At 40.6% G+C, this 23050-nt stretch overlaps 1 protein-coding gene across 35 annotated transcripts in view; it reads left to right on the forward strand.

Annotated features, from left to right (window-relative positions):
• Positions 1 to 23050, forward strand: part of SORBS2 (sorbin and SH3 domain containing 2) — a 289570-nt gene that overhangs the window by 241058 nt on the left and 25462 nt on the right. For 26 of the 35 annotated variants that reach the window (XM_048509745.1, XM_048509754.1, XM_048509766.1 and 23 more), the window contains 7 exons: positions 1796 to 1973; positions 2866 to 2980; positions 11505 to 11588; positions 13534 to 13590; positions 17119 to 17168; positions 17505 to 17692; positions 21433 to 23022. In XM_048509745.1, the coding sequence (XP_048365702.1) occupies positions 1796 to 1973; positions 2866 to 2980; positions 11505 to 11588; positions 13534 to 13590; positions 17119 to 17168; positions 17505 to 17692; positions 21433 to 23022 (2262 nt within the window). The remainder of the gene's footprint in view (positions 1 to 1795; positions 1974 to 2865; positions 2981 to 11504; positions 11589 to 13533; positions 13591 to 17118; positions 17169 to 17504; positions 17693 to 21432; positions 23023 to 23050) is intronic. The other 9 variants (XM_048509753.1, XM_048509763.1, XM_048509764.1 and 6 more) reach the window with 3 other exon arrangements.

Below are 23050 nucleotides of genomic sequence, written 5' to 3' on the forward strand. Positions count from 1 at the left end.
CTAATCGTATTTTATTTGTACTGGACTGTGCCTTCTGGCATTAAAAGGAACTCAAATTTGAGATGAAATATGTGCATATTTGCACATACAAAATGTAGCATTTTTGTCCATCAGAACTAAGCATGTTGATTTGTAATTGACTGAAATTTGATTAGCTGCATTAATTAATTTACAACATTCATAGTTGTAAGTGGTTGCAGGGGGATTATTCGAGAAATTATTACTACAGCAGAGGCTAGTGATGACGTTCAGAAAACTTGGCACACATTTTATACAGCACGTGCGCATATAAGTGTAGACCTGTGCAAAAAATAACATGCCTTTTGTTAAAAATGAATTTTAAAAGTATCTTCACTCTAAAGTTTTCAACTCACATTCTATATAGGTCTAATCTTTGTTTCTAAACCATGTGCTCCTAATGTGATTTATTAGGGCAATTTTCCAGCACTAATGCTGATAAATATTATTTTACTAACCACAAATGCCTCATCCATTAACAAAATTAACAAAAGCTTGGTCACATGTAAGCGTGTTTCCTTTTTCACTTTGAGTAATGAGACTCAAGAGAACCCTAGGAGTCAGTAGTAAATGATAATATTTGAACCTATGCTTCAAGACCGTTCCCTTTTCATATAGGCTGATTCCGCATGGGCCAAAAACAGTGGTATGAAAACGGTGTGAAAACAGTATAAACCCTTTTACACCATTTTAAACCCTTTTACACCGTTTTCACACCGCTGTTTTTGGCCCATGCGGAATGAGCCATAGACACATTTGTTCTGAAGCAGAGCTCTGTAAATTGTGTCTTGCCTAGCTGAACTCAGCCCACCAGCAATGAATAGAGGCAGAATAGAGATTTGATAAACCCCTAATTATTCTGCTTTGTTCAAACTTCAAAATAGTTAGACCCTAAGTAGGCCACTCTATGTATCTAGTGGGCTAAGACTGGCTTGTGCAAATGTTGCTGTTCCTATGCCAATTCCTGTTCTTTTAAAAGGGAGGAACTTAACTTCTTTTAAAAGGAACTTAACTTCTTTTAAAAGAAGCTGCCTTCTTTTTAAAAGGGGGAAATTGCTAAAGGGGGAAATTGCTAAAGTAAAGTAAAAGGGCATGGGGAAAAAGTACTGGAGAATTGGAAACTGTTCAAGACAGTCTGGCAAGTGCACAGGTCCAGTGCATGTTTATCTCTTGATGGACACTTGTAACTCTGGGAGGGGACTCCTTAGAAGGATGAAATTGGAGGTCTGTGCCAAGCACACTCACCTTAATTCATCAAGGAATAGCAATCGACATGAACTGGGTTTTGCACATAGATCACCCTTCCAGATCTGTTGTAGAGTACAAACGATATCGCTACTAGAAACAAACAATCCTCCCCACACCAATTGATCACTAGGGGATTTATGCCCCATAAATGGTTGCACTTCATCTGAAATGAGCACCGATCTCATCACCGAACAAATAATCAGCATTATCTAAGGAAGACGCAGTTACACAACATATGCGCTTGGAAGAAGAGCTCTGAATCAACACAATGGAGTTGTCGCTAAGTTCCAATTAAATCAATGGGAAGAACTTTCAAGAAATTAGGTTTAGGTGTTTAACAGCAAATCCCATACTTGTGCACAACTGATATGTCCATAAGTATCCATTGAAATGTGTATGTGTGTGTATAGTAAAAATTACTAGTCCAACCACACGTTTGTTAAATTACTGTTTTTATGGTCAGAAAATTACATAAGCTGAAATCCATAGCCATGTTTGGGTTTCTTCTGTGTTTTTTGTCTTTCCTTAGGTAACTGCAGCCCATCTGTTTCCACTCAATCACATCCTGCTGCAAAGACTCAGACATACAGACCACTGACAAAAAGTACTTCTGATAACAGCACTGAAGCCTTTAAGGCTTTGTCCCCTGTACCTCCACCACCTCCCGTACCACCGATTCGTCCACGGCAAAGATCTGCACCAGAAAAGTAAGCCCTGGGTTCTTTTTGTGTAGTACAAATCTACAAGCAGTAGAGTTGCCAGTAAATCTACAAGCAGTAGAGTTGCCAGTCTTCAGGTGACGCCTGGAAATAAGTGCCATAGGAAGGGAAAATGGTGCCCGTGCCTTCCCTCCCCAAACATATCTCACTTACCTTTTTAAAGTAAAAAGAGCAGCCTACTGCGGTCCGTGGGGGCTGCTCCAGGCCAAGGAGGCGGCCGGAAGGGTGAGAGGGAGCTGTTCTCCCCCCCACCCCACCCCGCCTCATGGTAGTTTTGCCTATGCTGGAGATCTATCATAATTACAACTGATGTTTAGACAGCAGAGATCAGTTCACCTTGAAAGAAACTGCAGCTTTGGAGATTGTGCCACATTACATCCTTGCTAAGCTCTCCCCCACCCCCACCCCACCCCCGGTCAGGCACTGTTTCCAAATTGCCAGACATTTCCCAAACCAGAGTTGGCAACTCTGACAAGCAATGAACTCAGAGTTTATGCAAGAGCTATTATTTCAGCTTTTCAGAATCAAAGCTCTACCGCAAATGGTGTTTTAATTGCGGCAAATGATTTTACATGATGAATGTGTTGTCCCGTAAATAATTTAGCCATCTAAAGTGAGGTTTTCCTTTTGACTTCCACTTGCTATGTGGTCAGCATTGTATGCTAGTATGAAATGTAATTTTCCATATATCTGTGCAGGAGAATCAAGTTCAAACATAGCTAGCTCAGTAGATGATCTGTCTTTAATGAAAAAGGGGCAGTTTTATCATGATTTTGTTCATGCTGCGTAAAGAGAAAGCACGTTTGGTATTCCTCCAGTTCAAGCATTGAGTCTGATAGGAAAGGTAGTTTCATTCCTCTGTCAATTTCAAATTTTTCAGAAATGACTGGGACCCTCCTGATAGAAAGGTGGACACCCGTAAATTTCGTTCTGAGCCAAGGAGCATTTTTGAATATGAGCCAGGGAAATCGTCAATTCTTGAGCATGAAAGACCGGTAAGAGAAGTTTATTGATATTCAACATGATAAATAGCGTCATGAGATCTGCTCCGGTATTAAACTGTATCATTATTTTATGCGTTAAACGTGTTCATGTGTTAGATAATTTTTTTAAAAAAATTATTGTGCTTGATTCTGTTTTCAGAGATTGGTTGTTGCAAATGGAAAAGGGATAGCTATGGAGAGATTACTCTGAGTGACAATGGGTTGCATCCAGACTAAATTTTACAACAGAAGAGCAGAACTTTCCTGCTTTCGCCCTTCCATTGCAGCCCACTGATCTGCATGAAATTCGGTTTCAGGGGGTTCAGGAATCCTGAAGAATGATATGAGGAAGAGGGGGAGAAGTCTGCTGCAGAAAGGGGAAATTTTAATCTAGATCCAACCCATTATATGGTAAATAGGATTGCTTTGACTGGCTTGTTACAATTAAGTATGTGTGTTTTTTATTTAAGAAAAACAGGATCTCTTTTTAAAAATATGCACTTTTATTGGTTACATTGGCCATAAAATTCTTATAAGCAGTCACCTCACAATGGAGTTCATAAAAGTTGCAACACTTTTATCAGTGTGTGTATAAGTAACATGAGAGGAGTTATATATGCTTTTTAAATTATTTTTTCTAGGTACTGCAGAAAAATCAAATCCTTACATATGCTTTTATAATTTATGCCAAGTTGTGTTTTCAAACATGATAGCTGTGGTATACATTAACGTGACTAACATTCTTCACTGGATTTTCTGAGTACTGAGATCCACAGTTTTGAGGTATTTATAAAGGATTTAACAAGACTTCAGGCCTATTGTATCGCACTGTCATAGTTCAAGTAATCAAAAGGTATCTTCTAAAACCCTTTTTCTCAGGAATCTGTCTCATCTAGGGTTTATCCAATATATTGAATTGTTTATTCAATATATTGAAAAGAATGCTGACATTGTAGTAACTGTATCTTTTAAACATGTAGTAATGGCAAAGCAAACTGTTTAGCTAGTACCAAGAAGTTAATTCTGTTGAAGTGACTTCACTTGAAGTGACCCTGAAGTAGCAATTGTTTTAAAATATATTCAGTATTTTCTCTGTCAAGTCAAATATATACCATTCAATAGCAGAACTTTGAGGGGATTTGAAAAGAGAAGGTGTCAAAAATTGTGCTTTGCCAATGCATAACCTTCCATCATTGGACTGAAAGTTCTGATTTCTCCCTTTCTACCAAGCCTCTTTCACTGCATCCTATGTAATTTTTAAAGCCCCCACAGATGTGATACAATAGATCCATGATCTTTGGGATCAAAATAATATTTGGGAGTATTCCATGTGGCATAGGAGCAGCAGTGGCGTAGTGGTTAAGAGCAGGTGTACTCTAATCTGGACGAACCGGGTTTGAATCCCTGCTCTGCCACCTGAGCTGTGGAGGCTTGTCTGGGGAATTCAGAATAGCTTGTACACTCCAACACATGCCAGCGGGGTGACCTTAGGCTAGTCACAGTCCTTCTGAGCTCTCTCAGCCCCACCTACCTCACAGGGTGTTTGTTGTGAGGGGGGAGGGGTAAGGAGTTTGTAAGCCCCTTTGAGTCTCCTATAGGAGAGAAAGGCGGAATATAAATCCAACTCTTCTTCTTCTTCTGTTTCAGAGAAACCACATGGTTAGTTGTTTGAATGGGAAAGTCGCTCTGCGTAGTATAACTGATCTACTCCACTGGAAAAGTATAAATACTTGTATGAGGCCCATATCACTTTCTCTGTCTGGTTGCAGATTCAGGGAGGTAATATAGACTGGGAAAAGGGTTGAACACCCCCTCTAGTAGTGATAGTTGTGATCAAATTGTCAGACCCATGTGGCTCTTACAAAATAAAGGGGAAAAAATCCGAAGCTCTGATTATAGCTTGCTCATGACAGATCTGTTTTTGGCGATTAGACAGAAATGTTCCCTCCTTTAAATTATGTTCTTTTGAACATCTGAATCAATTAACAGAGCTAAGCTGTTAGTGTAACATTAGCTTAGAAGTTTTCACTGTATGATGAACATTAATTATAAAATAGTTCATTTGCATGAAGTAATAAGCATTGCTTTCTTTTTACAGAATTAGAAAATTGGTGGACAAAAGAAATTCAGTTTTACAGCGTGTAATATAATTTGGCTTTCATCCTTTCTATATTGTGATCGTGAATAAGTCTGGATTAGAGGCTGTAAACATATATAACTATTCTCTATTCAGTTTTGCCATGTACTCATTCCATTCAGGCTAGAACTAGACAGATTTCTATCTGTAATAACCCCAAAGGTAATGAGAATTAATTCTTGTATGAGAAATCACGTTAACCCCTTCCATGTACAAATATTAGTGGTCTTTCTTATCTCTGCTTGCCACGTACAGAGAGATTCTGCTCTCTTCTCAACACACAGCCAGCCCACCCAGGGAAGCTATATGAAGTCCAAATATCAACAAAGACTTGTGGCACCTTAAATTGATGAAAATTAGGCTGACCTTAATGATCAAGACTTCGCTGGCAAATACCCAAGTATGGAAATTTTTTGTTTTTGTAAGCAGTGAGGGGCTAAAGGGCTGTGAAATTCAAGGAGCAACAGTTGGACTGGATTTTTTTTAAGCCTAAATAAGAACAATGATCCATTCAAGTTGGGCTTGCTGCTGTACTACACCATTCACATGTAGTTGGAAGAAAAATCAAGAGTCCTGATTTACTTCCATTTTGAATAGAATTTGCGTATAAATTGTAATTCATTTGTTTTAAACTGGGGTTTTCTTTTGAAATCACCGTTGAGGACAACAGTGGTATTTCCTGGACGGTTAATTGTTCTCTTGCATGCAGACAGATCTTTGTGCTCTATGTAAACAGCAGAAGGGCAGTACTGATAGATGATGCTATATATTGTGTTGGATCACACAACTTTTCTAATGGGAAAATAAGTAGCACTTTGAGACTGCAATGAAGTGAGGCTCCCTTTTCTTCTGCTTTGTAGGCTGAGGTCACCTTGAAGGACTAGCTTCACCCACTTCTTACCATTTTGGCTGTATCACATATTCCTTTCAAAATTATTTTGCACCACACATGACTGCTACAGCCACTAAGCACTTGAGTTTTGTTTCATTGGTAAGCTCAGGACTGCTTGTGAGAACATTTGCAATCTCTCAACCCCTCTGAATTGGATTTGGTGGATTAACTGAATTGTTTGGCACAAACTAGTTAAGCAGTGAGCCAATATATATACCTTTTAGCCTGCACTAGATATTTAAGACCTTCACAGGCATGCTTTTTCAATAATTGCTTTACTTTTCCAAAGTTTTAGGTCTGCCTGCATATAGAGAGAGAAATGCATACACCTTAGTAGTTAAAGCGATACGATATTCTGTGCACTTGGATGTTTTTACCCTGTATGGTATGGTTGATTATTGGTCTAATTTTAGATGTGTGTTCTTAGCAATTACAGAAAGATATGGATTTGACCACCAAATAGCACTTTGTATCATCCAGGAATATTATTTTACAACTTTTAAATCTGTAATTAACATTTCATATTTTGACATGCTAGGGTTGACACCTAAGGATCTGTTCATGACCATCCATCTAGGAAGAAGCCTTTTAGGGTCCCCAACTCATAGGAACAGAGCTACAAAGTTTCCGGGAAAAGAACCTGTAAGAGAAGTTTATGTTTCAAAAGACAAGAGCTATATTGACTGATGTAATCATTGAGGAATTTCAAAAATGCAAAATATGGTTCCAGACTAAATATTGGCAGAGAATTTAATGGGTAAATCCAGTTCATTGTACAGGTCAGAGATTGCAATTCTTCCCTGTAGACAGTTTCGTGATATAACAAATACACAGTTAGCTTTGGCCTATTACCTACTGCCAGCATTCCCCAGCCTTGCCCCGGAAGTGCTCTCACTTTTCCTGGGAAAAGTGAGAAGCTCATGTGGGGCAAGAAGAAGCGCGTGGGGACAAAAAATCTTGCCCCAGTGCACCTCCTCTCTCAGCGCGCCGCAAACAGGAAGAGCATCAGAACAAAATTTCTTGCCCCAACGTGCTTCCTGTCCCACAGTGCCCCTCTGCGCTGGTGGATAATCAGCCATTATGACCTTGTTCTTTGCAACATGTTTGAAAGTAGGATTATTTCTGTTCTGCACAGATGGATGATTCCAGTGGAGGGATTCAAATAATTTAACAACTGGTTGTTTACAAGCACCATTTTAACAGCCGGTTCTGCTGAAGTAGTGCGAACCTGCTGAATCCCACCACTGGATGATTCTCCTGTGTTGGAGAATCAAGTTCATTACAAGGAACTGCCCTTTACTGGGAGGTCCACGTCACATTTTTGCATGCTTCCATGACATGACATTAACTGAACAGTTTCTTGTCTGAAAAGTATTCAGAGCGATCTTTCTGAAACAGCCAGTTTTGTTGGGTCCCATTTTCCTGAGCCCTTCCAGTTGTGCCAAGTCTCTTCTTTTTCCCATAAAAACAATATATTTGAAAACTTGGACCAAACATGGGAAGAAGTATCCTGCACTCTATTTTAATTGAGATCTTGCCTCTTTCTTTATGCACACATGGCATTTTTCATTTTGATTGTCCAGATCAAGTAACTCAACTTTTTTACTTATTTTACACACATAGCTGAAAGCATGGGGCTAAGGATGCTGAAAATCTTTCATTGTAAAAATAGCTTTGAATGTGTGTGTACGTATTGCATGGTAGTATTTACTCACTAACCTCTGATTGGACTGTAGCAGGTACTATACCAGTTGATAAACTAAGTGAATTTTATTGACATGTGAAGCTACACATAATTTTAAAAAAATCATTTACTCCTACCACAACAGAGAGAAATCTCACATTTTCTCATCTAACTCTAAAGCATCCTTCAATGCAGCCCACTTTATATTATTCTCTTCAGCTAGCTCCACTCTTTTTTATTTCCGGCTTAAAAAGAAAGGACCAAGAAAGAGGGGTGAAAGATGTCTAACTAGCAGCTGCCCAATATGGAAGCCAGTCCAGCCTGCCATTGATACATTGCCCCTTCTGTACATAAAAGCAGGGCATGTTTCAGTGTAGCACTTCAACTAACGGGGCATGCTGAGAACTAATCCTGTAATTGAAAGTCAACAAGTCAATAAATAAGAACAATTACCTTGGGGGAGGGCGGTCTGTAAACCCAATAAATAAATAAATAAAGATCATCCTTTTTACCTCAGTTATCATAAACAAAATAACTTTACTTATACTGAGAGAAAATATATATATAAACAAAGTAGTAACACTTGTATATCGATACATTTGCCGTTCATCATTTGTTTACAATTTCGTTCCCAATAACAAGCATAGTTTACAGTATTAAACTTTCAGTCAGAGGCTTTTACATAGCTTTATTTAACAGAACACTGAACAACATCCTTCCTCAGCAGAGTCAGAGAGCTACAGTCTCCAACTGTCACTTTTAGAATGTTTGCTGAACTCTCCCAGAATTATGTGGCTGCTGCATGCAAGGCGGTCAAATCCAACATAAACTTCATTTTTGAACTTGTGCCAGTGCCCTGGTACAGTGGTCATTTGAAAGCCTCACAAAACTGAAACACCACCATAAAGGCAATGGTAATCATAATAATAATCCTGCAACCTTTTGCTTCATGAAAAGATTTTTCCTGCATACCCAAACACGATAGTGCATTTATCTTTTTAAAGTGTATTGCCTGATACTGGCAGAATTCAGCTGTGATGGTACAAATAGTAATATCACACCTGTAGCAGTGACTGTCACTCAGAACGTACCCTTCCATGTACTTGAGATGCAGAAATTCCACTGCCTGTACAGCAGTATCATTGTGTACATCCATCTTTCCTAACCCCTATCCTACCAGCCCTGTACAAGTGCTTTTTCACAGCACTACATAAGTGGTGCTCATCCATCCAGCAGTGTTGCAAATTGTTGCCACATCATTTCTCAAGGCAGACTTGACTGTTGATGTTCTTGGGATAAGGCATGCAGAGGCTTTGAGCTGTCGTAGACCTTAGCCAATAGCCTGATCAGATCCTTCGACCTTGCTGCTTCTTTTTTCCCCCCTTTTATTTTGGTTTGCACAGAAATGCAACCGCAGGAGGATAATTATGGACTATCTCCACATGTGTTACAGAGGAAGATCCATTCTGCATAGAGTGCTTTCCACAAAGCTCTTCACTCTGCAGTGGGCAGTCCGGCACCGGGCTTGAACTAGGTGCTTGCCCAGGAACACTCCACTACTTCTGCCCTCTGGCCAGGGGTCAGCTGCAGCCAGGCAGCAGCTGCCCCATCTCATTGCTGGGGGGCAGAGGAGAGGTGGATGACTGAATATGCCCCCCATGTGACCCATGTGAGTTCCAAATTGGGCTCCTGCCCTTCCCCACCCACCCCTGGTTATGCATGTTCATACAGCAATGTATATGTACTGTAGGGCTTCTGAGACAGATAGCAGGACTGGATAGCATGTTATGGTGGTAAATGCAGAGCAGAATATTGGGAGTGTTCTGCTGTGGCGTATTGAGTATTGTAGTATTGAGCTGGTAAGAAGTAATCATAGAAGATTCTAGACTGTGCCACCAGCTTGGAGTGTTCAAAAACTCTAAAGAAGCTTAGTGTTTTGCTTTCTGGACTCTAGGAAAGAAAGATGTTGATTGGAAAATTAATATGGAATAAAGGACAGGCACAGAATATTGAGACTTCACTTGTCATATCACTTCTGGTTAAAATCTTGCTGCCAAACCTCTGACATGTGGGACTTTGATCATGTTGTTTTGAAAGGTGGCATTCAGCCTCCAGACAGTTTAATAGAATTTTAGAAAATGAGTAAACATGTTTGCTACCATCTGTGGTAAAAGAGTAGTTCCTGGTGCCCTCTGCTGCTCAATCAGGAAACCAAACTGATAAGTTTCATCAGTATGGGACAATCATTATTCTCCTGTGTCCTAATGATGGTACGAAAAATAAAAACTAGATCAATTTGAAGAATATACATTAGAGCAAGATAACTGCCTCACAACCAGATGTTGCTGATTTGCTTCTATAGTATCAGTACTGGGGAAAAATCAATCGAAATACATTAAACTTGCACTAAAGCCCATTTTAAATTTAAATAAAATTGGTTCAAGAAGGGGGGAGAGCAGGGGTCCTTCGCCTCCTCCTTCCCCTTCCCTCCAGGAGAGCAGCCCATATTGTTTGGGGTGGGGTAGGCTGCTGGGTTGAAGGAAGATAGGTAGGGTCAGGATGGAATGTTGTTAGTCCTGCACACCCATTGGCTGGGAGTTTGTTGTCAGACATTCCATCCCTTAGGCCAGTGGTAGCGAACCTTTGGCACTCCAGATGTTATGGACTACAATTCCCATCAGCCCCTGCCAGCATGGCCAATTGAGCCAATTGGCCATGCTGGCAGGGACTGATGGGAATTGTAGTCCATAACATCTGGAGTGCCAAAGGTTCACCATCACGGCCTTAGGCAATTATGTATAAAGATTGTGAGTGAAAGATAGATGTAGGTTCCCATCTTGATGCCTACTATGCAGAAGGATTGTCAGTACTAGACATCTACTGCAGGAGGCAAGATGGATGTGCCTGGATAGTTCTTTCTTCCTTATGTTGAAGAAAAAATTATTAGTTCAGTCAGAATTGATGGTACAAATTATGTCTTTGGCTGAGCACCACATGTTTGCCTGAAAAGTTATATGTAGTTTCAGTCTGCCAAATTAGTTTTTTTTTAAAGGTGCCGTTAGCCCTTCAGAATCTGTTCCTGCTCTGAGGTGTGTCAATAGTATTTCCCCAGTTTCCTTAAGGCAGGCTTGAGGCCACGGGAAGTATCTGTTCTTTCTGCATGTTGCTTCTGCATACTTGGCTTTAAAATGCAAAATTAACATACCTTTTGGGGGCAGTAATCATATACATGTGATGGCCATTGTGTGACTCTTTTATGTATACTTATGACAAAGGACGTAATTTTAAAAACTTGAGATTTCTTTCTGTTCATATAAAATGGCACACTTGAAAGCAAATAAAGTTCTTGCATTTGTTGTACATGGGTATGCAGGTAACCTCATCCTAAAATCCTAATGTTGGTGGCAAAACCATGCCAGTCCATATCTCAGATTAGCTGATATAATGCTTAATTTTGTGCTTGGCTTTTGTGCTTGGGCTGAGAGGGGCCTATAATAATCTTATAGAATCATATTTTATATAGACAAGGACATTTAACACTTATATTTTCTAAATAAAAAGCATATGACGTTTTATTGTATTGTGGACACATAGTAATCATTCGGAGGTTAAGTTGAAAAGGAGGAGTTCAAACAGCCAGTGCATGATAATTCTCCGATCAAGCCAGCCACATTCTACCATGAAATCTCCATTTCCATTTCCTTTGTTTTTGTTTCATCCTCTCTCTCTTATTATTTGTGTGCGTTTGTGTTATCAGTGTCATTTCCAGCCCTTTGATCAGTTTGTGCCTTTTCCTTCCCTTTTTCCTTCACAATTCTTCCAGACTGATCGCATAAACCCAGATGACATAGATTTAGAAAATGAGCCCTGGTATAAATTCTTTTCAGAGCTGGAGTTTGGACGCCCGGTAAGTGAGGCTAGAATATCAAGACAAAATTTAAAGAAAATGAAAATTCCCACAATGTAGATTAAAATGTGCTTAATTGTATTAAGAAGAAATCATGGGAGCCTTTTGTCATTAGTGTTTATGTGTGTTTTTCTGTATTGTGGTGGATGTACCTAATATCTTCCCAATATTATATTTTCTTAGAGAGAAAGTCCCACCAAAGTCGATTGGAGTGTTCATGGCCAGTCGGAGCTATCAGTGGACTTTCATTTTAGATTTTTATAAATATTAACATGTCAAAACTCTGGAAATCTCCATGCTAATATGTTGCTAATTGCTTAGATTGATAGTTAGGTTAATTAGCACAAAGCTTTCATCTAGGGAAGCTGCAAACCCAGATAATCCCAAACTAAACCGCAGGAAATGGAAATCCTTTCATTACATCCACAATAAATGAAGAGTATCATTGACAGTTCAGTGATAAGATTCTACCTTTTTCCCTGTAGCTAGAATTGTACCTTCTTGCATCCAACTGGATACCAGCATTCATTTGTTAGTCTGATCTTTTGGAAGTTTTGTCTCATTCTAGCAGCAGTGACCTTGTTTTCTAGAGGCTACCTGTGTAATCGGTGATGTTCAACACATGGCTTCAAATGAAGCAACAGCGAATTATAGTTCCCATTTCCATTCTGTAACATCAGTTTGAACCCATATTCTGCCTTTCTTCGCCCTGTCTCCACATTATTGGCTACTGAGGACATTATCACTCAAGAAATTAAAACAGCTAGATCAGTGATGGCGAACCTTTTTGAGACCGAGTGCCCAAATTGCAACCCAAAACCCACTTATTTATTGCAAAGTGCCAACATAGCAATTTAACCTGAATACTGAGGTTTTAGTTTCGAAAAAAACAGTTGGCTCCGAGGCATGCATTACTCGGGAGTAAGCTTGGTGGGTTTGCTTTGTTTGACTTACTTTGCTTTGTAAGTCAGTGGCTTTGCTTTGAAGCAATTGTGCATCTCTTCCAACGGGTGAATCACGACCCTAGGAGGGTTTACTCAGAAGCAAGCCCCATTGCCAGCAACCGAGCTTACTCCCAGGTGAAGGATTGCGTTTTGGTTCTTTGCATAAAAACCAGTGGGGTTTAACAGCGCTTAACAGAGCTACCTACAATGCTTCCCCAAAAGTAGGTCTTAAGTTTAATGCTAATAATAGAGCCCAGCAGCCCAGGCCAGCCTAGATGGGGGGGTGGGGCAGATTCTGTTTGTGTGTGCCCACAGAGAGGGCTCTGATGCCACCTCTAGCACCCGTGCCATAGGTTCGCCACCACTGAGCTAGATGAATGGCTGCTGGATTTGGTAACATGTATATTGCCTATTAGTTACCTCCCACAAGTGTCAGATGCAACTTCAGTGAAAAGAATGCATGTTTTTTAATCTGTTCCAAAAGCCTAACCATACCTTCATATTAGGCTGGTATTTTCTGGAGTTTGACATTACTACTTACTCTTCTTCTGAAGAAGGAGGAATATCTGTGATGCACTTGAGGAATGGAGTCTTATATCTGTGATGCATTTGAGGAATTGAGTCATATTTCTTACTATCCTGTAGCTGCATTTCATTCAAGCCCAAAAAAATTGCATGGAGTTTGTGCCAACAACACTTGGAAAGGTTGGGCAAATAAATATGCCAAAGCTATGACCCTCCCCATAAAAAGATGGAAGCAGCACCCACTTGTATGCTCAAATGCTTTTTCAAGTGTTCTTCTGTCTTATTGGACAGTTCTGACCCACATTTTCACCACTCTCCACATTCCCTCCTCCCCCCACCACCATTTTGTTTTGTTTGTGTCACTCTTGTGGTCTGTCACTTGGTTTCTAACTATGTCACCTTCTCCACATGTTTCATTCCTTGCTGCCATTGATTCTCCTCCATTTCATCTCTGCAATTCTGCTTAAATGATGCAGCCTCCTAAAAAGCTCTTGGATTATGTTCAAGACAGTCCTTCAGGTCTTTCTAATGAGGTAAATTAAGCATGTTTCTTCTATAGTTAATTTAACTAAGAAACAACATTGGTAATGATTTCTCTGTGGCTTGGTTACTGTGTACATCTCTTGATTGCCACCAAAATTTACTTAAAGTAAAACTCATGATGAATTGGGGAAAGGGTGAAATATGTATCAACATCTTCACTGAAGTGGGGAAAAAAACCCTTACAACATTGGTGGGTCATTTTAAGTAATCTGTAAATCCGATTTTTTTTTCCGTGCTCACTCCAATGGTGCTCTGTTTCTACTTGTGTTCCAGAAGTGATTCTTAGGTCGTTTCCACATGGCAAAATTATACCTGTGTATCACTATTTTTTTAAAAACCTGGCTGCCTGTTTTTTGAAGAAATTCAGTGAAGACCGAGAGGAAATACTCCTGCTTGTTTTGCATGAGCCCGAGACGTCTGTATTTACTTCGGAAGCATATCTGAGCATGCCCGGTGTCCCTTGTTCTGATTGGCTGTTGTTTTTTGAGTGGCAGCTGCAGGATCTCTGAGCATGCCCAGTGTCCCACATTCTGATTGGCTGTTGTTTTTGAGTGGCAGCTTAAATGAACATCAGCTGGGGAGATCAGGCGGCTAGGCAGGAAAAATAAACTGGTCCTGCTCCCGATTGGTTTTTACACTGTAGCGGGTTCACCCCGGGTTTTTTATAAGAACCTCCAATTTGGTGGTTTTTGAAAACCCTGGGATGAGGGGGATATTGTGGGAAAAACCTGCTTTAGGACTGGGAACCATGTGGAATTCTTGGCTGCACAGGAATATTTTTCTTGCTCAACTCAGGATCTTTTGACCATGCAGAAACGACCTTAATCTAGTTCAGCATTTATTCTCTGCTCAAACCATAAAATATGTTTCCTGTTATCATTCTACAAAATGTTTGCTATTGTACACATTCAGTAATGTGGAGATTTCCTCAGCTGTCAGGTAACTTTATACTATTCAAAATTATTATTTTTTCCATATTTTTAGTTTTGAACATGATTGTTTTATTTATTTAATGATTAAGATATTTATTAGCTGTTTTTTACCTTGTGGAACTCAAGGCGGCTTGCTATAAATAAAATAGCTATTATAAAAATACATAAAAGACCACAATTTAACATCTCCAGTTAGGGCTGCCAATAAATAAAAGCTGAATTAGTTAAATGCAGTCCTAAGTAACACTATATTCACCTGCCTCCTGAAGACTGAAAGTGGGGGGACCTGGCACACCTCACTGGGAAAGTTATTCTGCTCTCTTGTGCATCCATGAGATGAGCTTCTTTGATTGGTGGAAAATCAGGAGGGCCTGTCCTTTGATATTTATTCCTGGTCAAAGACATATGGAAGAAAGTGGTTCTTCAGATACCACTGAACCAAGGCATGTAGAACTGTAAAGGACAAAAACAACACTTCGAATTGGTCTTGTGTTTGGATTGCTAGACAGTGTAATTGCTGGAGTATCAGACCCACATACTTCTTTTAGCTGTCTCCAAGCAGATGTTTAGCTCCAGCAGTTGCCCTAACTGCAGATTCTTTCAAGGGTAGACCTAACTGCAGATTCTTTCAAGGGTAGATTCTTTCAAGGGTAGACCTCACTTACAGACATTCTTCATAAAGGCTTCTATGTTCACAGCTTTTTAGGAAGAAATTGTTTGGTGGGAAGCTGTAAATTGTTAAATGTGTACATAACTGACATTTGTGTGCCTAGAACTGTTATTGATTATATCATATGCACATACCCAGTTACTACTGGTTACTGCTGTGCTTGTGTGTGACTGTGCAACATGTGTTATTGTAGTAGGTGTCAGTTGTGGTAATAGAACTTGAGTCAGCAATTGACAGGTAAGCATCTATTGGTGCTCATAAACTGGTGATGGGCCTTACTGCCACCCAGAGCCCCAAAATTGTTGCATGACACAATACAGTTGGAACAGTTGCATCAGTGTACTTATTCTCACTTTGTCAGTCTGGTCTATCCATCCCTTTTGTAGCAAAATGAACAAGAGGAAGACAGCATCCACAGATACTCTGGGACCTAAGTTTCAAACTAGACATTACAGCTTACACAGGCAGGAACATGGGTGCCTGTCCTGGTTATCTTACCTTTACAGTGCTCCGTTGCTCCAGACACTGTACCGGGAAGGAAAAACTTCTGGCTTGTCTCCTATGCAGTTTTCAACAGCCATGAAAACCTATTCGCCCCTTTCTGTGGCTGCACACTTCTTTCCTAGGGAAGGGATAAACTGCCAGAGAAAAGGGCAGTGGAAAGGAGCCAGAGAAAGAGGTCAGCAGCCCCTGTGGCTGTTTCAACTGGGAAAAACAATGCAGGGCAGAAGCCAGAAACCCCTCCTCCACACTCACAATGCTCCAGAGCTGAACAGACCTGTCAAGGTAAGATACCATGTTCTCCTGTGTGACAGCATATTGGGCAGGCATCCATACCCCTCCTGTATAACTTGTAATCTCTGGGTTGAACCTGAGAATCTAGTAAAATTTGGTCCTGTGAGATAATGCAAAACGTACTCAAAGTACAAGTATCACCTCTGGGGCACCTAGTTTACAGTATACCTAGCATCTTCAGTTGCATCTTTTTATTGCAACCTTGTTAAAGAGGTACAAAAGGGAACAGTCTACCAAGGTTTGTTCCCAGTCATTGAAAGTAATTAGTGTTACACAGATGCAGTGTAAAAGCAGACTGCTCCCTTTTTGAAGATATGTTTTGATGTATGACTTACATAGTGTGAAAACTCTATTTTCAGTCTCCTCGGGTCATCTCTGAAATTATATAGCCTGAATGTAAAATATGCTTAACATGTGAATTACATAGTTTTGTGTCCATGAAATGGTGTCCCAGGCACAACATGATTCTTTTTCTAGCTCCCACAAACTGTGGTACTGTGTGTGTCTAATTTGGGCTTGAGCTTTGACACCCATTAAGTGACTGGATTAAAAATAGTTGTCACTAAGGGCTAAACTTATATTCACAAGTTTAAAGTATTTGCATTCCCAAAGAGCGTTCGGCAGTCACTTCTTAAGCAAAGAAAAGTCTTAAGGTCGGCATGACGATCTCTGCTCTCAACATGAAGCTTGAAAGGTCAAGTGGCTATGTAAGTTATAGGTGTCTAAGTTATGTTTACCGAGAGTTTCCAGCTTTGTTTGACCTTAACACTTCGGTAAGTAACTGGAAGATATTTTGTAAATCTTATTCGTGGTTTTTTTAAAAAGATATTGTAGCTTCCTCTGTTTAGCTGTTCTAAACCTTAGTATGGCTAGTTTGGGAAACAGGCTACTCAAACAACAGGTTGTTTCTGATTTTTTTTTTCCTCCAAGATGAAACGAGGACTCTGCAATGGAATTTGAAAGCTGTGTGACTTTCCTTGTGAAATGGTCCTGATTGTTTTGGAGATACATTAACCATGTTGACTTGATTGGAGAAATTATGTATAGGTTATTTTTTAAATGAATAATGCCAGTGGAATCCAGAATAGTAGTTTAATGGAGTCACTTATTTGTTTCTTTAGACTTCCTTGTATTACAGTCCAACAGACAGAGGCTTGGACAGACCTTCTAGGTAAGAAAAATTTGATGTACTAATGCATTTTTAAAAAGTGTTTGTAACTAGAAAGAGATGTCTGGACATCAATATCCCAGTTCTTCTTCAAAACTAAATGCAGTTGGCCTTCCCTTGACAAGAGAAATTTCTGGGCACTGTAATATATAGGGAGGAAAATGCTGGGTGTTGCACAACGCCGTGCTCAAGCAGAACTACCTTGTTTCTACTTGCACATTGCTTGATCAAAGTTCTTGTCTAATATTGCTGATTTAGTTGTGTGTGTGCGTGCGCACATGCTAGTGAGTCCCTATAGCTGCAACTTCATAGCAGAGCTCATATTGCTTATTTCCTTAGCTCTGCAAGTACTGCAAGTGACTACAGGAAAAGGAGGAAGTCAGAACCTACAGTAACTCAGCAGAGGGCACACAGTGAACAAAATGCAAACCGGGCAAGTCTGGGCCCTACAGTTCCACAGAGTACTTATTCTACCCTTAGGAAGCCTGTCGTTAGCTCTTCTCCATCTTCTCCATCAAGAGCAAAAGGTAAGAAATGAAACATTTGCAAAGAATCAGCTGAGTAATTACAGATTAATTCTTGCTTTTAAAGTAAAGGATATTAATGTCAATTGACAGTTGCTGAATGCCTCTAGCTAATCAGATAGATAGATAGATTCTTTATTTATGGTCAATAACCAGTAAAAACAAATACCAATAACAATAATTGGGCTAAAAGGAATACAATATAAATATCATACACATAATTATAAAATTAATAAAATAAACAAAATCGATTAAAATTTAAAAATCATAAAATTAACCCCCCCAAAAAATCCCCACAAACTATCTTGTGTCAGTTTTGCTTGCTGCTGCAAAATTTGTATACCAAACCATCAGTTTTATGGTTTGCGGAAATCCGTCTATAAGGAGTAACCAGAATTTTTATTCAATAAGAGTATCCGAATTTACTATTCTTCCCAAAACCACCCTTCACAGGCAACAAGGTTAAATCCATAGTTTATCTATTGTCCCCTGTCTGCATATTTTAAAAGGTTTTCCACAAGTCAACTCCTTTAGCTTTTTTGTTGCTGCTGCTGCAGCCAACTTAAAAGAAGACTGTGATTCATGACATTATGATTACATTTAATCTGTTGCCTTATTGACAGAATGAGCAAGAATGATATAGTTTAAGAGTTTCTTTCATGCATAGTGTTTGAATTTAAGACACAAATCTCAAATGTATGTGTCTCTGTCATGACATCAGAAGAACTTCCATCATCCAGTATTTCTAATTCTCCTCAACCTGTCGACTGTTTAAAATTGCTTAAAAAAAGAGGAAATTCTACATCTCTTAAATCGAAATTATTCGTTTCTTGAAAAATTTGCAAAATTGTGCTGCTAACACAGGACAATTGTGCTGGAACTACTTACAGCCAGTGGTGGGATTCAAATAATTTAACAACCGGTTCCAATGTTGGGATTCAATGAATTTAACAACTGGTTATTTACAAGCACCATTTTAACAACTGGTTCTGCCGAAGTGATGCGAACCTGCTGAATCTCACCACAGCTTACAGCTCCATTCAGTGGAGAGCTGAATACGCCACTGGAAGCAGCACAGGGTGACATCAGCAGATTTTCCCACCATGGACCATTTACCCTGGCCAGGGATGTATCTGCCTAAAACAATGCATGGGGGCAAGCCTGGGTGTTGCACCTCTGCTTCAGCTGTGCCCTTTACCCACTGGGCACGTTGCAGTTTAAAGCGGGTGAGCAGGACATGCCCACATTAGCAATCGCCACATGGTGTTTGTGAACAGGGGTCAGCCAGCTCTCCCTGCACCCCTCTCCACTTGGAGGGGGATCAGCAAGGGCCTGTTCAAGCTTGGCTGGGGCCAGGCTTGGATCAAGCTCTAAACTGCAGGCTTACAGCTGGATCCAAGCCTGGCCCCAGCCTTGCTCGGACTAAAGCCAGCTGCTCTGGAGCCCCTAGCTTTATACTGTTGGCTCTGCCCCTCAATCTTCACCTCTGGTCAGGTGAAGCTTGGGGGGCAAAGCTAACAGTATAAAGTTAGAGGGATAGAGAGCAGCCAGCTTCAGTCTCAGCTCAGCTGAGGTCAGGCTTGGATCTAGGTCTAAGCTTCAGGCCCTTGCTGCTCCCATGTCCACGTGGAGATGGGGGCAGGGAGAGCCTAGCTAGCCCTCTTCACCACCACCACATGGAGAAAGCCTCTCACTGGCTTTCAACTGCACTCCCAAATGGGGAGTCCCCAACCAGGGCACAGTTGGAGGTGGGGCACAGCCACAAAATGTGTCCCCCAGAAGTGGCACCTGGGGCTCGAGACCCCCACCTTCACCCCCCTAGATACGCCACTGGCCCTTGCAGAGGAGCAGATCTGCCAGCAGATGGCCACTGTGGTCCTCCATAGCAGTGGAACACAGTACTGAATGCTGTGCCTGGCTCTCTGCTTCCCTGCTGCCAGTATAGTGGGGGCGTGGCTGGGGAAGGAGCCATTGCTAATCAGCTTCAACTGGTCATCGCTCCTTTTGCACTGGTGGCCAGGGCTTTGGACATATGCCACCTTTTCATTAGTGTAAGCCCAATGGGAGTTTTCTGGCAGCAGGGAGGCTTTTATGTGATTCTTGCCTCCCCACGCAGTGGGTTGGTGCAGCCATTATGAGGTTGTCCTTCTTCTCAGCTCCTACTCAGCTTCTTATCAGAGCAGTAGGCATTTCATAGCAGGAGGGGCATATGCACCAGACCTTAGCTCTGCGAGTAAGACTCTGCAAATGAGGCTCAATGGATTATCTTGATCAGTTTCTAGTTCTCCAGCAATTTCTCCCTCTTCAGGACCCCCCAAATTATCCCTGTAATCCTCTAATTAAAAAAAATAAGGATAGAATCTGGAACAAGAACAGAAACTTCCACAGTCAGAAAGTCTTGGTAAAGTTGACATTCTGCTACTATAATATGTTTCACAGGAACCATACTCCAAGGGTAAGGTCAGTGACATGGTAATCTGGTCAGTTTAATCCCCTCTTGATCCTGACCTAGTCAGAAGAAATTGGTAGTCATCCCACTGTAATATATTACAATTACAACTGTGATAAAGCTAGTCAGGGTTAAGTTCCTAGTCAAAAGGACCTTAATTGTTGTTTTCTTCCTACATCAGAATTTCATGTTTTGCAGTTTTCTTTACACTGTGTGGTTTGTACACCAGCTTTTTCAACTGCACATTATCCCGTTTGTGATAATTTTGTCATTGAAGTCCAAAGCAGCGATTGCTATTTTGTATTAAACTCTTAATTAATGTCCTTATGATTATAGTTTAATCCTGACCAGCTTTATCGCCGTTGTAATTGTAACTGGATTTTCCCATCCGTGTTGCCAGTAGGTTGTCACTATGATATCGTATGACAGGGCCTTGAATGGCTTGAAGTGTCTAATGAAATCATATGTGGGGATTTATCAGTTATCTTGTTTGAATATATACACCTTGCTTTGTGCTTATTTATGCAACAGCCATGTTCATTTCAAAAAGACTGAAAATATCACAATCTGATGTTGTTTAATATTGTTGTTTAGATAATTATTTGTTTAAATTTTCAGTTAGAATATCTTACTACAAATAATGCTACTACCCTTGATATCTTCAAATTCCTGAATGGTCCTCTACAATTCTGTGCCTTTTAGAATAGGGTCTGCACCTAAGTTCAAACCTTCTCAGAATAAGGATGCTTTCAAGTACACCTTAATCATGTATATTAAGGAACTTCAGCTTTGGTAGGAAACAACCACTTAAAGTGGTTAAGGGGAAAGGTTTTAAAATAATAAGTGCTCTACATTGCCTTAATTATTGCTACTGATTTATGTATGGAAAATGTGATTAGACTTATCAGCTTTGGTCATCCCTGGATTATCACTAGGTGAGAAATGAGACGGTCCTAATCAGTATGCGGCAGATTTGCCGGAAAGAGGTGTCCTGTTGGCCTCCCATGTAATTTAAAGAATGTTTAAGTAGCTGATAATGTTGGCATACCTTCAGGATGTTCAAATTATCTTGAAAAGTCTAATAAGTGGTTAGATAGCACTATCTGTATTTCATCTTCTGCACTTTGGTAATGTATATGTTTTATTAGTGCAGAATGCTTTCTTAGGACTAATAACTACTTCCTTCTCTTTGTTCTTTCTGTCATGTGCTGATTATTTTTTTCCTATCTTTTTGAATCTGTTAATTTCTGGCAAATATTTCTTTTTTTACCATGCTGCTCTGTGGATTATAAAGGTGGGGATATTAGCAACCCATATTCATCCCTTTCCAGTTGCTCAGTGCCCAACCATAGCACCTCAAATGAATCAGATTGCTGTAGTAGAGCTTATGGGCAGCGCTTAGCTGTCCCAAATGACTCAAGAAGGGCAATCGCCTACAAAAACGGCTGGCAAATGGCACGCCAAAATGCAGAAGTGTGGAGCAGCACAGAAGAAACTTCCTCTCCCAAGCGCAAATCTCGTAGCTGTGATGACCTGCTAGCAGATGATCTCTGTAACTTTCCTGACCCTCAGAATAAGTCTGAAAGCATGGTATCTCTGTTATGTGAGGAGGATTCCAAAGATGAGTCCTTACTTACCTGGGCCTCCCCGTATTCTGAAAACCGAGGTTCTGATACATCAAGAGCCCGTCATCGATCAGCACACGATGCCCCTGGGTTCCTCAAAATGTATAAAAGAATGCACCGTATCAATCGTAAAGACTTGCTCAATTCTGAGGTGATTTGTTCTGTAAAGTCCAGAGTATTGCAGTATGAAAAAGAGCAACACAGAGCCCTTTGGCAGGGCTGGAAAGAATCCTCTGCTGAGGAAGTGCCCAGAGATATGGTGCCCAATAGAATATCTGAATTTGAAAAACTAATTCAGAAGTCCAAATCAATGCCAAATTTAGGTGAGGAAGCATTATCAGCAGTAAACCTCCTTGAACCTCCCAGAAACAGTCTGTGCTCAAAGAGACGGTTTTCTATTGAGTCCTTGCTAGAGGAGGAAAATCAAAGTAGGCATGCTGCTCAGGTACAACAGAACTGCAAATCTAAAACTCTGGTGCCAATTCATATTGAAGTGACCAGTGAGGAACCACAAAGATCCCATTTGGAATATTCAGATAGCGACCAAGATGGAGTGGTCTCTGACCTCAGTGACTTCATACAGATAGAAGGATCCTCTTTTTGTAGCGAAAGTGATTTTGATCACTTTTCCTTTACGTCTTCTGAAAGTTTTTATGGATCAGGCCGCCACCATCACCACCACCACCACCATCATCACCATCACAAACATCTAATCAGCTCCTGCAAGGGGAGATGCCCAGCATCCTACACACGCTTCACTACAATGCTGAAGCATGAAAGGGCTAAACAGGAAACGACTCCCGAAGACCCTAGAAGACTAGACCCTGACCCTGGCCTCTCTAAGTTAGCCTTCCTAGTCAGCCCAGTGCCTTTCCGGAGGAAAAAAACCACAGTCCCCCAAAAGAAGGCTGAAAAGACTAAATGCAGATCTTCGGTCTTTGAAGCCCTGGACTCTGCTCTTAAAGATATCTGTGACCAAATCAAAGCGGAAAAAAGGAGGGGAAGTCTACCCGATAACAGTATATTGCACAGACTTATTTCTGAGCTGCTTCCAGACATTCCTGAAAGGAATTCCTCCCTTAAAGCTCTAAGAAAGAGCCCTATTCATGAGCCTTTTCACCCACTGCCTCAAGATGGTGCTATTCATTGTCCATTATACCAGAATGAATGTGGAAGATTACCTCTTAGTGCCTGTTACCAAGACATGGATCCCACGAACAACAGCAGCCAAGAAAACGATAGTGTACTTGGTTTCCAAGGTGGATTTCCTCTTTTTTCTCTTTGTGC

This window comes from Sphaerodactylus townsendi, linkage group LG10 (genome assembly GCF_021028975.2).
Source record: "Sphaerodactylus townsendi isolate TG3544 linkage group LG10, MPM_Stown_v2.3, whole genome shotgun sequence".
Lineage (NCBI taxonomy): Eukaryota > Metazoa > Chordata > Lepidosauria > Squamata > Sphaerodactylidae > Sphaerodactylus > Sphaerodactylus townsendi.